At 39.0% G+C, this 17,244-nt stretch overlaps 1 protein-coding gene across 4 annotated transcripts in view; it reads right to left on the bottom strand.

Moving 5' to 3' along the window:
• APP (amyloid beta precursor protein) overlaps positions 1-17,244 on the bottom strand; it is a 542,079-nt gene that overhangs the window by 323,670 nt on the left and 201,165 nt on the right. For all 4 annotated transcript variants that reach the window (XM_053706002.1, XM_053706000.1, XM_053706001.1 and 1 more), the window contains exon 3: positions 7,015-7,144. In XM_053706002.1, the coding sequence (XP_053561977.1) occupies positions 7,015-7,144 (130 nt within the window). The remainder of the gene's footprint in view (positions 1-7,014; positions 7,145-17,244) is intronic.

Below are 17,244 nucleotides of genomic sequence, written 5' to 3'. Positions count from 1 at the left end.
TTTGGGATAATGCATATGAATAAATCAATTTTTTCTTACCTTAAATTTGACTTTTTCCCTGTGGGCTGTTAGGCTCGCGGGGGCTGAAAATGCTTCATTTTATTGCGTCATTCTTGGCGCTGACTTTTTTGGCGCAAAATTTTTTTCTGTTTCCGGCGTCATACGTGTCGCCGGAAGTTGCGTCAATTTTGACGTTCTTTTGCGCCAAAAGTGTCGGCGTTCCGGATGTGGCGTCATTTTTGGCGCCAAAAGCATTTAGGCGCCAAATAATGTGGCCGTCTTTTTTGGCGCTTAAAAAAATATGGGCGTCACTTTTGTCTACACATTATTTAAGTCTCATTATTTATTGCTTCTGGTTGCTAGAAGCTTGTTCACTGGCATTTTTTTCCCATTCCTGAAACTGTCATTTAAGGAATTTGATCAATTTTGCTTTATATGTTGTCTCACGTTGAAACTGAGTCAGAAGATACTTCTGGAAAATCGCTGCCTGGTGCTGGAGCTACCAAAGCTAAGTGTATCTGCTGTAAACTTATGGTATCTGTTCCTCCAGCTGTTTGTACTGATTGTCATGACAAACTTGTTAATGCAGATAATATTTCCTTTAGTACTGTTACATTACCTGTTGCTGTTCCGTCAACATCTAATACTCAGAGTGTTCCTGATAACATAAGAGATTTTGTTTCTAAATCCATTAAGAAGGCTATGTCTGTTATTCCTCCTTCTAGTAAACGTAAAAAGTCTTTTAAAACTTCTAATTTTTCAGATGAATTTTTAAATGAACATCATCATTCTGATTCTGATAATGATTCCTCTGGTTCAGAGGATTCTGTCTCAGAGGTTGATGCTGATAAATCTTCATATTTATTTAAAATGGAATTTATTCGTTCTTTACTTAAAGAAGTCCTAATTGCATTAGAAATTGAGGATTCTGGTCCTCTTGATACTAAATCTAAACGTTTAGATAAGGTTTTTAAATCTCCTGTGGTTATTCCAGAAGTTTTTCCTGTCCCTGGTGCAATTTCTGAAGTAATTTCCAGGGAATGGAATAATTTGGGTAATTCATTTACTCCTTCTAAACATTTTAAGCAATTATATGCTGTGCCATCTGACAGATTAGAGTTTTGGGACAAAATCCCTAAGGTTGATGGGGCTGTCTCTACTCTTGCTAAGCGTACTACTATTCCTACGGCAAATGGTACTTCCTTTAAGGATCCTTTAGATAGGAAAATTGAATAGTTTCTAAGAAAAGCTTACTTGTGTTCAGGTAATCTTCTTAGACCTGCTATATCTTTAGCGGATGTTGCTGCAGCTTCAACTTTTTGGTTAGAAGCTTTAGCGCAACAAGTAACAGATCATAATTCTCATAGCATTATTATTCTTCTTCAACATGCTAATAATTGTATTTGTGATGCCATCTTTGATATCATTAGAGTTGATGTCAGGTATATGTCTCTAGCTATTTTAGCTAGAAGAGCTTTATGGCTTAAAACTTGGAATGCTGATATGTCTTCTAAGTCTACTTTGCTTTCCCTTTCTTTCCAGGGTAATAAATTATTTGGTTCTCAGTTGGATTCTATTATCTCAACTGTTACTGGAGGGAAAGGAACTTTTTTACCACAGGATAAAAAATCTAAAGATAAATTTAGGTCTAATAATCGTTTTCGTTCCTTTCGTCACAACAAGGAACAAAAGCCTGATCCTTCATCCTCAGGAGCGGTATCAGTTTGGAAACCATCTCCAGTCTGGAATAAATCCAAGCCTTTTAGAAAATCAAAGCCAGCTCCTAAGTCCACATGAAGGTGCGGCCCTCATTCCAGCTCAGCTGGTAGGGGGCAGATTACGTTTTTTCAAAGAAATTTGGATCAATTCCGTTCACAATCTTTGGATTCAGAACATTGTTTCAAAAGGGTACAGAATTGGCTTCAAGATAAGGCCTCCTGCAAATAGATTTTTTCTTTCCCGTGTCCCAGTAAACCCAGCGAAGGCTCAAGCATTTCTGAAATGTGTTTCAGATCTAGAGTTGTCTGGAGTAATTATGTCAGTTCCAGTGCTGGAACAGGGACTGGGGTTTTATTCAAATCTCTTCATTGTACCAAAGAAGGAGAATTCCTTCAGACCAGTTCTGGATCTAAAAATATTGAATCATTATGTAAGGATACCAACATTCAAAATGGTAACTGTAAGTACTATCCTGCCTTTTGTTCAGCAAGGGCATTATATGTCTACAATAGATTTACAGGATGCATATCTGCATATTCCGATTCATCCAGATCACTATCAGTTTCTGAGATTCTCTTTCCTAGACAAGCATTACCAGTTTGTGGCTCTGCCGTTTGGCCTAGCAACAGCTCCAAGAATTTTTACAAGGGTTCTCGGTGCCCTTCTGTCTGTAATCAGAGAACAGGGTATTGTGGTATTTCCTTATTTGGATGATATCTTGGTACTTGCTCAGTCTTCACATTTAGCAGAATCTCATACGAATCGACTTATGTTGTTTCTTCAAGATCATGGTTGGAGGATCAATTTACCAAAAAGTTCATTGATTCCTCAGACAAGGGTAACCTTTTTAGGTTTCCAGATAGATTCAGTGTCCATGACTCTATCTTTGACAGACAAGAGACGTCTAAAATTGATATCAGCTTGTCGAAACCTTCAGTCACAATCATTCCCTTCGGTAGCCTTATGCATGGAAATTCTAGGTCTTATGACTGCTGCATCGGACGCGATCCCCTTTGCTCTTTTTCACATGCGACCTCTTCAGCTCTGTATGCTGAACCAGTGGTGCAGGGATTACACAAAGATATCTCAATTAATATCTTTAAAACCGATTGTACGACACTCTGACGTGGTGGACAGATCACCATCGTTTAGTTCAGGGGGCTTCTTTTGTTCTTCCGACCTGGACTGTAATTTCAACAGATGCAAGTCTTACAGGTTGGGGAGCTGTGTGGGGGTCTCTGACAGCACAAGGGGTTTGGGAATCTCAGGAGGTGAGATTACCGATCAATATTTTGGAACTCCGTGCAATTTTCAGAGCTCTCCAGTCATGGCCTCTTCTAAAGAGAGAATCGTTCATTTGTTTTCAGACAGACAATGTCACAACTGTGGCATACATCAATCATCAAGGAGGGACTCACAGTCCTCTGGCTATGAAAGAAGTATCTCGAATTCTGGTATGGGCGGAATCCAGCTCCTGTCTAGTTTCTGCGGTTCATATCCCAGGTATAGACAATTGGGAAGCGGATTATCTCAGTCGCCAGACGTTACATCCGGGCGAATGGTCTCTTCACCCAGAGGTATTTCTTCAGATTGTTCAAATGTGGGGACTTCCAGAAATAGATCTGATGGCCTCTCATCTAAACAAGAAACTTCCCAGGTATCTGTCCAGATCCAGGGATCCTCAAGCGGAAGCAGTGGATGCATTGTCACTTCCTTGGAAGTATCATCCTGCCTATATCTTTCCGCCTCTAGTTCTTCTTCCAAGAGTAATCTCCAAGATTCTGAAGGAATGCTCGTTTGTTCTGTTGGTAGCTCCAGCATGGCCTCACAGGTTTTGGTATGCGGATCTTATCCGGATGGCCTCTTGCCAACCGTGGACTCTTCCGTTAAGACCAGACCTTCTGTCACAAGGTCCTTTTTTCCATCAGGATCTCAAATCCTTAAATTTAAAGGTATGGAGATTGAACGCTTGATTCTTAGTCAAAGAGGTTTCTCTGACTCTGTGATTAATACTATGTTACAGGCTCGTAAATCTGTATCTAGGGAGATATATTATAGAGTCTGGAAGCTTTACATTTCTTGGTGTCTTTCTCATCATTTTTCCTGGCATTCTTTTAGAATTCCGAGAATTTTACAGTTTCTTCAGGATGGTTGGGATAAAGGTTTGTCTGCAAGTTCTTTGAAAGGACAAATCTCTGCTCTTTCTGTTCTTTTCCACAGAAAGATTGCTAATCTTCCTGATATTCATTGTTTTGTACGAGCTTTGGTTCGTATAAAACCTGTCATTAAGTCAATTTCTCCTCCTTGGAGTTTGAATTTGGTTCTGGGGGCTCTTCAAGCTCCTCCGTTTGAAGCTATGCATTCATTGGACATTAAATTACTTTCTTGGAAAGTTTTGTTCCTTTTGGCCATCTCTTCTGCCAGAACAGTATCTGAATTATCTGCTCTTTCTTGTGAGTCTCCTTTTCTGATTTTTCATCAGGATAAGGCAGTGTTGCGAACTTCTTTTAACTTTTTACCTAAGGTTGTGAATTCTAACAACATTAGTAGAGAAATTGTGGTTCCTTCATTATGTCCTAATCCTAAGAATTCTAAGGAGAAATCATTGCATTCTTTGGATGTAGTTAGAGCTTTGAAATATTATGTTGAAGCTACTAAGAATTTCCGAAAGACTTCTAGTCTATTTGTTATCTTTTCCGGTTCTAGGAAAGGTCAGAAGGCCTCTGCCATTTCTTTGGCATCTTGGTTGAAATCTTTAATTCATCATGCTTATGTCGAGTCGGGTAAAACTCCGCCTCAAAGGATTACAGCTCATTCTACTAGGTCAGTTTCTACTTCCTGGGCGTTTAGGAATGAAGCTTCGGTTGATCAGATTTGCAAAGCAGCAACTTGGTCTTCTTTGCATACTTTTACTAAATTCTACCATTTTGATGTGTTTTCTTCTTCTGAAGCTGTCTTTGGTAGAAAAGTACTTCAGGCAGCTGTTTCAGTTTAAATCTTCTGCTTATATTTTCAGTTTTTTTCTTTATAAGATTTAAACTTTATTTTTGGGTGTGGATTTTTTTCAGCGGAATTGGCTGTCTTTATTTTATCCCTCCCTCTCTAGTGACTCTTGCGTGGAAGATCCACATCTTGGGTAGTCATTATCCCATACGTCACTAGCTCATGGACTCTTGCTAATTACATGAAAGAAAACATAATTTATGTAAGAACTTACCTGATAAATTCATTTCTTTCATATTAGCAAGAGTCCATGAGGCCCACCCTTTTTTTTGTGGTGGTTATGATTTTTTTGTATAAAGCACAATTATTCCAATTCCTTATATTTATGCTTCGCACTTTTTTCTTATCACCCCACTTCTTGGCTATTCGTTAAACTGATTTGTGGGTGTGGTGAGGGGTGTATTTATAGGCATTTTGAGGTTTGGGAAACTTTGCCCCTCCTGGTAGGAATGTATATCCCATACGTCACTAGCTCATGGACTCTTGCTAATATGAAAGAAATGAATTTATCAGGTAAGTTCTTACATAAATTATGTTATTTGTAATAGTATTTCTGCTGGTCTCTTTAAATGTAATATTTAAATTATGCAATACTCGAAATAGAAACATTCAAATTAATATATTTGCATCTATTATATATCAATTTACTTAAATTTCCTACCACATGAACTATTGAACTTCTGAAAAGTATTTGTTAAATCAAATGTTATATTCAAAATTTCAAATGTGGATATTCAATCTAATTATAAACATTCAAAAATGAAAGTAAAATTCGAAAACCAGAAATAACATTCTATTACCGAATTTTAATAGATTTTCATTCTTCAACATTCGTTTGTCCAAAACGAATGTCCACGAACTTATTTGTTCTACCAAATGAATTATACTTTCAGCACATTCGCCCATCCCTAGTGGTTACATATATGAAAGTTATATTGGTATTTTCTGTAGTGTAGATAACTCGCCCATCCCTAGTGGTTACATATATGAAAGTTATATTGGTATTTTCTGTAGTGTAGATAACCGATCTTGATCTAAATCTTGCCTCTCGAATTTTCCAGAACAATTCTTAATAAATATTTTAATTTTATTATTTCATGTGGTCTCTGTTAGCGTTGCTTTTTTATTCATTTTTAATAAAACAAAAAGTTATCAAAAATACTTGATATTACTTTTTTTTTATTAGTATAATTTCCCAGTTATTAAGAAGGTATAAAGTAATTAGTTATCTACACACAAAAAAAGCAAAGTATTTCAACATCATATACGTATCATAACATGAGACCACTGAGACCATTTGAGGTCTATTTCTAACCAAAAAATAAAAAAGGGGGATCCTGGTTGTAGCAGTTTCTTAATAGAAATGTAATTGAACAGAGGGCTCTTCGAATACACCAATAAATTGCATGCAAGTATATTTACAAAAATCACTATACCATCCTTTAAAACATTATGTTGCTTTGCTTTTTTATAATTATTATTATCATCATCATGATTATTATTATTATTTTCTTTGGGGTCAGCCCAGAGTTTGTTTCAAATTTCAATTTACAGAAAGCTTAAACCAGGTATTTCCTTGCTCTTTAAACTTGAAAGAAAGCACTCTGGCATTAAAGGGTTCAGTATCCCTTTAAAGGGACAGTCGACACCAGAATTGTTGTTGTTTAAAAAGATAGATAATCCCTTAATTACCAATTCCCCAGTTTTGCATAACCAACACGGTTATAATTATACACATTTTACCTCTGTAACTACCTTGTATCTAAGCCTCAGCAGACTGCCCCTGTATTTCAGTTATTTTGACAGACTTGCATTTTAGCCAATCAGAGCTGTCTCCATGGTAAATTCACGTGCATGAGCTCAATATTATCTATATGAAACACATGAACTAATGCCCTCTAGTGGTGAAAAACTATCAAAATGCATTTAGATTAGAGGCGGCCTTCAGGGTCTAAGAAATTAGCACATGAACCTCCTAGGTTTAGCTTTCAACTAAGAATACCAAGAGAACAAAGCAAAATTGGTGATAAAAGTAAATTGGAAAGTTGTTTAAAATTACATGCCCGATCTGAATCACAAAAGTTTTTTTTGGACTTGACTGTCCTTTTAACACTTTTTTGCTTTAAATTGCCCTTGATTTTATTTGTTATTTCCCCACCCCAAGTGACTCAAAACATTTTTATACACAAACCACAAACATACACATTTAAACAAATTAAAGTATGATTTTAAAAATAAATACGGAAATACAAACATTTTTATAGCAAAACATTCTTAACTGGAGCAGCTTACCCAAACATCTGTATGGAACCACGATGTGGGTGTGGCTCTTGCACTGTTTACGGCCTCTCTTGCACCAGTTCTGGATTGTTACTGGTTGGTTAGCTTCAACTACATTGGTGATCTGAAGCTCTGGATAAACCTGAGGAAAGAGATACAGAAGGACATTAATACAGGACAGCTCTTAAAGTACAGTCTTGGTAAAAAAAGGGAAATGAAACCCAATGATTCAGATAAAGCATGCGACTTTAAACAACTTTCTAATTTACTTCTATTATCAATTTTCCTTCTTTCTCTTGGTATCTTTTGTTAAAAAGCAGGGACATAAGCTTCAGAGTTGACCTATTTCTGGAGCACTATATGGCAGCAGTTTTACAAGAATGTTATCCATTTGCAAGAGCACTAGATGGCAGCAGTTTTACAAGAATGATATCCATTTGCAAGAGTACTAGATGGCAGCAGTTTTACAAGAATGTTATCCATTTGCAAGAGCACTAGATGGCAGCAGTTTTACAAGAATGTTATCCATTTGCAAGAGCACTAGATGGCAGCAGTTTTACAAGAATGTTATCCATTTGCAAGAGTACTAGATGGCCGCAGTTTTACAAGAATGTTATCCATTTGCAAGAGTACTAGATGGCAGCAGTTTTACAAGAATGTTATCCATTTGCAAGAGTACTAGATGGCCGCAGTTTTACAAGAATGTTATCCATTTTCAAGAGTACTAGATGGCTGCAGTTTTACAAGAATGTTATCCATTTGCAAGAGCACTAGATGGCAGCAGTTTTACAAGAATGTTATCCATTTGCAAGAGTACTAGATGGCAGCACTATTTCCTGCCACCTGCCTACCTAAGATCCCAAAGGGCATTTTTACTGTTTCATATCCCTTTAATTATAAATCGTCTTATCAGGCAAAGCAGAAAAATCAAGAACATAAAAACTTGCAAATACAAAAATAATTTACTCAGAAAGTGTTATCAAGAAATGATTAATGTTATAAATAAAGCTTGGAATTCCCAGCATTCTATTAGGGTAAATCAGGTTAGACAATCTCAGCTTTATTACTTGCTTTGTGCTTACATAACAAATGCATTTCTACTTCTGCCTGCAGCATTGCCTTTACTCATTTTGTCTCTTGTTCCTTAATGAAAAATGCGTTTTCCTTTCTAATGAAATACTGAATCTTATAGAAACGAATATAAGATTTAAATATGTAATAAAATTCTACAGCACAATTGGGCTAAACCAACAACAACATATAAAGTGCTGCTCATTATTACTAAAGAATAAAGCTCCTAAACTTACAGAAAAATAAATCTGAAATATAGGGAATTTCTCCTCCTCCTGAATATTACTTTCTAAAAACACAAGGAAAGTAAACAAAGAGAAAAACAGCACTTTTATCACTAGATGTTTATACCTCATATGATTTGTGTCTAGATATTAGGGACTCGGGAGGTTGAGGAGAGTGGTCACAGTTTTGGGGGTGGGGCAATCTGTAAGTAGTGGGCAGGATAATGGGAGTGGTTGGTTAGCCTATGGGTGTGGCTAAAGAGAATTCTGCAAATAGGAACATATGGCTGTCTCAGAGGGACAGCAGGTCAGAGGTCAGAGTTTAGGACAATCTCTCTAAAATAGGGACAGATGGGAGGTCTGGATGTTGTGCCTATTTATAAGCTATTTTTGGAGGATGCAGGAGCATGCGAGTGTCTTCAATAATTCATCAGTCTTAGATCAAAAAATAATAATAATAACAATAATAATAACAATAATAATAAGAGAATGGAAAAAGGAAGCAGCAGAGAATGTGGGGTCCATGTACAAAGCAGCAGATGCTGCTCTGGAATCCTCATTCATACATGCCTGTTTACCTCAAGCTGCAAAGTGTCATACGACCGCTTGTTCAGGGTGATTGACATTCACGTTAGAGCAAGGGATGGTGCTGCACAAGCAAATACTTGTGCACTACTACATGTGGGCAGTGTAATGTACAGTCAAAGATGGGCAGACAGGTTCCAAAACTAGGAACCTTGTCTGCCTGCCTGCCTGCCTGCCTGCCCAATAGTACATGGGGTGGTGGCCCATATATAAAGGGAAATAATTCACTGACTATCACATTTGTACATTTAAACTATATTGTTTGGATGTGCTACTCATTGTATGCGTCTTATTTTACTTATGATGAAGTGGGTTTTTTCCCCCTACTTTTTTAGTCACCATATTTTCTATTAAAATTGATCAAATATATAATCGGATACCAAATTAGCTAGAGATCTTCAAAACCCCTAAATATGGGAGTGTTGCTTCAGTGGTTTTCAAAGGAAGTCAACATAATTTACATTTGATTCATTTCTCATTTCAGAAGCATCTACATATCCGTTCTATTATGAACTTGATGAAGCTGTTGCAGAGTGGGTAGGGAATCCATACATGTAATTAATGCCTTATCAATAAACTTCCACTAGAAAACTATTAGTATGTCAGAGGACTAGTCAATAGATAAGTCTTCAGCTAGAGGGACATTCTAGTATAAAAATAAAATGCTCTAGCTCACTTTTACAAAGTCTTTAAACCTTGCAAAATGGCTAATTATATAGCCAAAGTTGTGCTTTTATCCCATTTCAGATTTGGATACAGTTGGCAAGCAAATGGGAATCCAGCATACATGCATATGCTCAAATCACTGGTTGTATCCTCCTCTGCAACAGAATAGGGTGGTCCATGAGTGCCACTTTGACTGCATTGATCAGTTTGGGAGAAGTTAAAGAAGCAATTTTGATTAAAAACTAAAATCCTGTAGCTAGACTGAAAAGGTAGGTTGTTTGACAAGAGATATTTAACAGTAACGCAAGTGATATTTGTAACATGCATCACTTGTATGTCTGAAGAACTGGAGTTGCTCAAACAGAACATATGCAGAACAGTAATGCTAAATCTACAGCCTAGAAAATCCCTCTATTGGTTTTTGTATCTGCCCATAATGTACTGAAATAATGACTAATTAAGGATGAATTTCCCTCCAATTTCTCAGCACATAGCTGTGGCATATTATACTATAATCCAACTCTACCTATTCCCACGTGCAACACACAGAGTGCCCTCCCGACTGGCAATCTAAATTTGGAGAAATTCTTCCTTGCAACTGGAGCAATTCCACTCTCCCTGAAAGGACTTCATATAAACCCTTAAAGGGACATAAAAACAAATGTGTCTGTTCATGATTCAGATAGATCATGTGATTTTAAACAACTTTACTTCTATTTTATATTTTGTTCACTTGATATCCTTTGTTGAAAGGGATACCTAGGTAGACTCAGGAGTTGCCGATTGGTGGTTGCACATATATGCCTCATGTTATTGGCTCACTCAGTACTTTCAGCTATCTTCCAGTAGTGCATTGCCGCTTCTTCAACAAAGGATACCAAGAGAATGAAGCAAATTGGATAATAGAAGAAAACTGGAAAGTTGTTTAAAATTGTAATCTCTATCTAAATAATGGAAGAAAAATGTGGGGTTTAATGTCCCTTTAAGAAACTGTGTGTACTTCTATCTACTTTGCATTGTTTGCTTACTATCCTTTGTTGAAAATATTTAGGTAGGCTAAGGAGCAGCAAGGCACTACTGGGAGTTAGATGCCGATTGGGGGCTGCACATATATGCCTCTTCTCATTGGCTTACTTGATGTGTTCAGCTAGCTCCCAGCAGTGCATTGCTGCTCCTTCAACAAAGGGTACCAAAAACACAATTAAAACAGCAAAACTGTTAATAAAAGTAAATTGTTTGGAAAGTTGTTTAAAATTTCATGTTGTATCTGAATTATGAAAGAAAAATTTGGGATTTCATGTCCCTTTGATAAACAACTTCAACTACAAAAGATGATTGCACATCTCACGGCTCATCTCACAACTATTATGATCAAAGCCACAAAATCTACCAAGTGAGAATAATAACTATTCCTACTGTTACTAAATGGGCTTTGTACACATACATTATTTTGGGATCGCACATCTTCAATTCTGATGAATGAAGACTGATGCCACAGAACATTATTAAATCAATTATTTTCTTCTGAAGGAAAACACTATGCATCTGCAGAACATGGGAAAACTTAGGAGTTAAGAATACCCCTGTCAGATTTACTTAATAGAAAAAGACAGTTGTTTTGTGATTTAAAAGGACGTTAAAGTAATTTTCATACAACATATCAATTATAAACACTATTGCACTAGATCTGCTCAAAAGTAAATATTTCATAAGCATGTTAAAAAAAAAAGGGTTTTGCTATGGTACATACATACCCAGTGAAAAGCCTCTTGGGTAGGTTTATACTATCTTCTTTACTGTAAGTCAATTAGAGACATATATAAATGAGCTCCTGCACTGATCTTAGTTATCACTGTGCATCATGTTGCAGGGACTAGTAAACAAAAAACTGCAGTGCGTCTTCCATAACAGTTCACACTAACAAACTTACAAGAGTGCTCTATAAATGACATCATGCTCCAGATACTTAAATTGAGACATTTCACAATTAATTTATGCATAAAAACATAAAATTATGCTTACCATATAATTTCCTTTCCTTCTGTACGGGGAGAGTCCACGTCTGCATTCATTACTTTTGGGAAATACAGAACCTGGCCACCAGGAGGAGGCAAAGACACCCCAGCCAAAAACTTAAATACCTACCCCACTTTCCTCATCCCCCAGTAATTCTGCCAAGGGAACAAGGAACAGCAGGAGAAATATCAGGGTGAAAAACAGAATTTATGCTTACCTGATAAATTACTTTCTCCAACGGTGTGTCCGGTCCATGGCGTCATCCTTACTTGTGGGATATTCTCTTCCCCAACAGGAAATGGCAAAGAGCCCAGCAAAGCTGGTCACATGATCCCTCCTAGGCTCCGCCTTCCCCAGTCATTCGACCGACGTAAAGGAGGAATATGCATAGGAGAAATCATATGATACCGTGGTGACTGTAGTTTAGAGAAAATAATTCATCAGACCTGATTAAAAAAAAAACAGGGCGGGCCGTGGACCGGACACACCGTTGGAGAAAGTAATTTATCAGGTAAGCATAAATTCTGTTTTCTCCAACATAGGTGTGTCCGGTCCACAGCGTCATCCTTACTTGTGGGAACCAATACCAAAGCTTTAGGACACGGATGATGGGAGGGAGCAAATCAGGTCACCTAGATGGAAGGCACCACGGCTTGCAAAACCTTTCTCCCAAAAATAGCCTCCGAAGAAGCAAAAGTATCAAATTTGTAAAATTTGGTAAAAGTGTGCAGTGAAGACCAAGTCGCTGCCTTACATATCTGATCAACAGAAGCCTCGTTCTTGAAGGCCCATGTGGAAGCCACAGCCCTAGTGGAGTGAGCTGTGATTCTTTCAGGAGGCTGCCGTCCGGCAGTCTCATAAGCCAATCGGATGATGCTTTTAAGCCAAAAAGAGAGAGAGGTAGAAGTTGCCTTTTGACCTCTCCTTTTACCAGAATAAACAACAAACAAGGAAGATGTTTGTCTGAAATCCTTTGTAGCCTCTAAATAGAATTTTAGAGCACGAACTACATCCAAATTGTGCAACAAACGTTCCTTCTTTGAAACTGGATTCGGACACAAAGAAGGCACAACTATCTCCTGGTTAATATTTTTGTTAGAAACAACTTTCGGAAGAAAACCAGGTTTAGTACGCAAAACCACCTTATCTGCATGGAACACCAGATAAGGAGGAGAACACTGCAGAGCAGATAACTCTGAAACTCTTCTAGCAGAAGAAATTGCAACCAAAAACAAAACTTTCCAAGATAATAACTTAATATCTACGGAATGTAAGGGTTCAAACGGAACCCCTTGAAGAACTGAAAGAACTAAATTGAGACTCCAAGGAGGAGTCAAAGGTTTGTAAACAGGCCTGATTCTAACCAGAGCCTGAACAAAAGCTTGAACATCTGGCACAGCCGCCAGCTTTTTATGAAGTAAAACAGATAAAGCAGAAATCTGTCCCTTCAAAGAACTTGCAGATAATCCTTTCTCCAAACCCTCTTGTAGAAAGGAAAGAATCTTAGGAATTTTTATCTTGTTCCATGGGAATCCTTTAGATTCGCACCAACAGATATATTTTTTCCATATTTTATGGTAAATTTTTCTAGTTACAGGCTTTCTAGCCTGAATAAGAGTATCAATGACAGAATCTGAGAACCCCCGCTTTGATAAAATCAAGCGTTCAATCTCCAAGCAGTCAGTTGGAGTGAGGCCAGATTCGGATGTTCGAACGGACCTTGAACAAGAAGGTCCCGTCTCAAAGGTAGCTTCCATGGTGGAGCCGATGACATATTCACCAGGTCTGCATACCAAGTCCTGCGTGGCCACGCGGGAGCTATCAAGATCACCGAAGCCCTCTCCTGATTGATCCTGGCTACCAGCCTGGGAATGAGAGGAAACGGTGGAAATACATAAGCTAGGTTGAAGGTCCAAGGTGCTACTAGTGCATCTACTAGAGTCGCCTTGGGATCCCTGGATCTGGACCCGTAGCAAGGAACCTTGAAGTTCTGACGAGACGCCATCAGATCCATGTCTGGAATGCCCCATAATTGAATTATTTGGGCAAAGATTTCCGGATGGAGTTCCCACTCCCCCGGATGAAAAGTCTGACGACTCAGAAAATCCGCTTCCCAATTTTCCACTCCTGGGATGTGGATTGCAGATAAGTGGCAGGAGTGATTCTCCGCCCATTGAATTATTTTGGTCACTTCTTCCATCGCCAGGGAACTCCTTGTTCCCCCCTGATGGTTGATATATGCAACAGTCGTCATGTTGTCTGATTGAAACCTTATGAATTTGGCCTTTGCTAGTTGAGGCCAAGCCTTGAGAGCATTGAATATCGCTCTCAGTTCCAGAATGTTGATCGGGAGAAGAGATTCTTCCCGAGACCATAGACCCTGAGCTTTCAGGGGTTCCCAGACCGCGCCCCAGCCCACCAGACTGGCGTCGGTCGTGACAATGACCCACTCTGGACTGCGGAAGCTCATCCCCAGTGACAGGTTGTCCAGGATCAGCCACCAACGGAGTGAATCTCTGGTCCTCTGATCTACTTGGATCGTCGGAGACAAGTCTGTATAATCCCCATTCCACTGTCTGAGCATGCACAGTTGTAATGGTCTTAGATGAATTCGCGCAAAAGGAACTATGTCCATTGCCGCAACCATCAAACCTATTACTTCCATGCACTGCGCTATGGAAGGAAGAAGAACAGAATGAAGTACTTGACAAGAGCTTAGAAGTTTGATTTTCTGGCCTCTGTCAGAAAAATCTTCATTTCTAAGGAGTCTATTATTGTTCCCAAGAAGGGAACTCTTGTTGACGGGGATAGAGAACTTTTTTCTACGTTCACTTTCCACCCGTGAGATCTGAGAAAGGCTAGGACAATGTCCGTATGAGCCTTTGCTTGTGGCAGAGACGACGCTTGAATCAGTATGTCGTCCAAGTAAGGTACTACTGCAATGCCCCTTGGTCTTAGCACCGCTAGAAGGGACCCTAGTACCTTTGTGAAAATTCTTGGAGCAGTGGCTAATCCGAATGGAAGTGCCACAAACTGGTAATGCTTGTCCAGAAAGGCGAACCTTAGGAACCGATGATGTTCCTTGTGGATAGGAATATGTAGATACGCATCCTTTAAATCCACCGTGGTCATGAATTGACCTTCCTGGATGGTAGGAAGAATTGTCCGAATGGTTTCCATCTTGAACGATGGAACCCTGAGAAATTTGTTTAGGATCTTGAGATCTAAGATTGGTCTGAATGTTCCCTCTTTTTTGGGAACTATGAACAGATTGGAGTAAAATCCCATCCCTTGTTCTCCTAATGGAACAGGATGAATCACTCCCATTTTTAACAGGTCTTCTACACAATGTAAGAATGCCTGTCTTTTTATGTGGTCTGAAGACAATTGAGACCTGTGGAACCTTCCCCTTGGGGGTAGTTCCTTGAATTCCAGAAGATAACCTTGGGAGACTATTTCTAGCGCCCAAGGATCCAGAACATCTCTTGCCCAAGCCTGAGCGAAGAGAGAGAGTCTGCCCCCCACCAGATCCGGTCCCGGATCGGGGGCCAACATCTCATGCTGTCTTAGTAGCAGTGGCAGGTTTCTTGGCCTGCTTACCTTTGTTCCAGCCTTGCATCGGCCTCCAGGCTGGCTTGGTTTGAGAAGTATTACCCTCTTGCTTAGAGGATGTAGAATTTGAGGCCATTCCGTTTCTGCGAAAGGGACGAAAATTTGGTTTATTTTTAGCCTTAAAAGACCTATCCTGAGGAAGGGCGTGGCCCTTTCCCCCAGTGATATCTGAAATAATCTCTTTCAAGTCAGGGCCAAACAGCGTTTTCCCCTTGAAAGGGATGTTAAGCAATTTGTTCTTGGAGGACGCATCCGCTGACCAAGACTTTAGCCAAAGCGCTCTGCGCGCCACAATAGCAAAACCTGAATTTTTCGCCGCTAATCTAGCTAATTGCAAAGTGGCGTCTAAAGTAAAAGAGTTAGCCAATTTAAGAGCTTGAACTCTGTCATAACCTCCTCATAAGAAGATTCTTTATTGAGCGACTTTTCTAGTTCATCGAACCAGAAACACGCTGCTGTAGTGACAAGAACAATGCATGAAATTGGTTGTAGAAGGTAACCTTGCTGAACAAACATCTTTTTAGGATCTTTGAAAGCACAACTATCTTCTATAGGGATAGTAGTGCGTTTGTTTAGAGTAGAAACCGCCCCCTCGACCTTGGGGACTGTCTGCCATAAGTCCTTTCTGGGGTCGACCATAGGAAATAATTTCTTAAATATAGGGGGAGGGACAAAAGGTATGCCGGGCCTTTCCCATTCTTTATTTACAATGTCCGCCACCCGCTTGGGTATAGGAAAAGCTTCGGGGGGCACCGGGACCTCTAGGAACTTGTCCATCTTACATAATTTCTCTGGAATGACCAAATTGTCACAATCATCCAGAGTAGATAACACCTCCTTAAGCAGAGCGCGGAGATGTTCCAATTTAAATTTGAATGTAATAACGTCAGGTTCAGCTTGTTGAGAAATTTTTCCTGAATCTGAAATTTCTCCCTCAGACAAAACCTCCCTGGCCCCTTCAGACTGGTGTAAGGGCATGTCAGAACCATTATCATCAGCGTCCTCATGCTCTTCAGTATCTAAAACAGAGCAGTCGCGCTTTCGCTGATAAGTGGGCATTTTGGCTAAAATGTTTTTAATAGAATTATCCATTACAGCCGTTAATTGTTGCATAGTAAGAAGTATTGGCGCACTAGATGTACTAGGGGCCTCTTGTGTGGGCAAGACTGGCGTAGACACAGAAGGGGATGATGCAGTACCATGCTTACTCCCCTCACTTGAGGAATCATCTTGGGCAACATCATTATCAGTGGCATCATTGTCCCTACTTTGTTTGTCACATACATCACATATATTTAAATGAGTAGGAACCTTGGCTTCCAAACATACAGAACATCGTCTATCTGATAGTTCAGACATGTTAAACAGGCATAAACTTGATAACAAAGCACAAAAAAGTTTTAAAATAAAACCGTTACTGTCACTTTAAATTTTAAACTGAACACACTTTATTACTGAATATGTGAAAAAGTATGAAGGAATTGTTCAAAATTCACCAAAATTTCACCACAGTGTCTTAAAGTCTTAAAAGTATTGCACACCAAATTTGAAAGCTTTAACTCTTAAAATAACGGAACCGGAGCCGTTTTTACATTTAACCCCTATACAGTCCCTGGTATCTGCTTTGCTGAGACCCAACCAAGCCCAGAGGGGAATACGATACCAAATGACGCCTTCAATAAGCTTTTTCTGTGGATCTGAGCTCCTCACACATGCATCTGCATGCCTTGCTTCCCAAAAACAACTGCGCATTAGTGGCGCGAAAATGAGGCTCTGCCTATGACTAGAAAAGGCCCCCAGTGAAAAAGGTGTCCAATACAGTGCCTGCCGTTTTTTTAATATAATTCCCAAGATTAAAATAACTCCTCAAAGTTATAATCTATTAAATATGCTTATAAAGTAATCGTTTTAGCCCAGAAAAATGTCTACCAGTCTTTAAAGCCCTTGTGAAGCCCTTTATTCTTATTAAGAAAATGGCTTACCGGATCCCATAGGGAAAATGACAGCTTCCAGCATTACCAAGTCTTGTTAGAAATGTGTCATACTTCAAGCAGCAAAGTCTGCCCAC

The sequence above is a fragment of the Bombina bombina genome, chromosome 3 (genome assembly GCF_027579735.1).
Source record: "Bombina bombina isolate aBomBom1 chromosome 3, aBomBom1.pri, whole genome shotgun sequence".
NCBI classification, from domain to species: Eukaryota; Metazoa; Chordata; class Amphibia; order Anura; family Bombinatoridae; genus Bombina; species Bombina bombina.
Note: the sequence above shows the minus strand (reverse complement) of the source record. Positions and strands in the feature narration are given on the sequence as shown.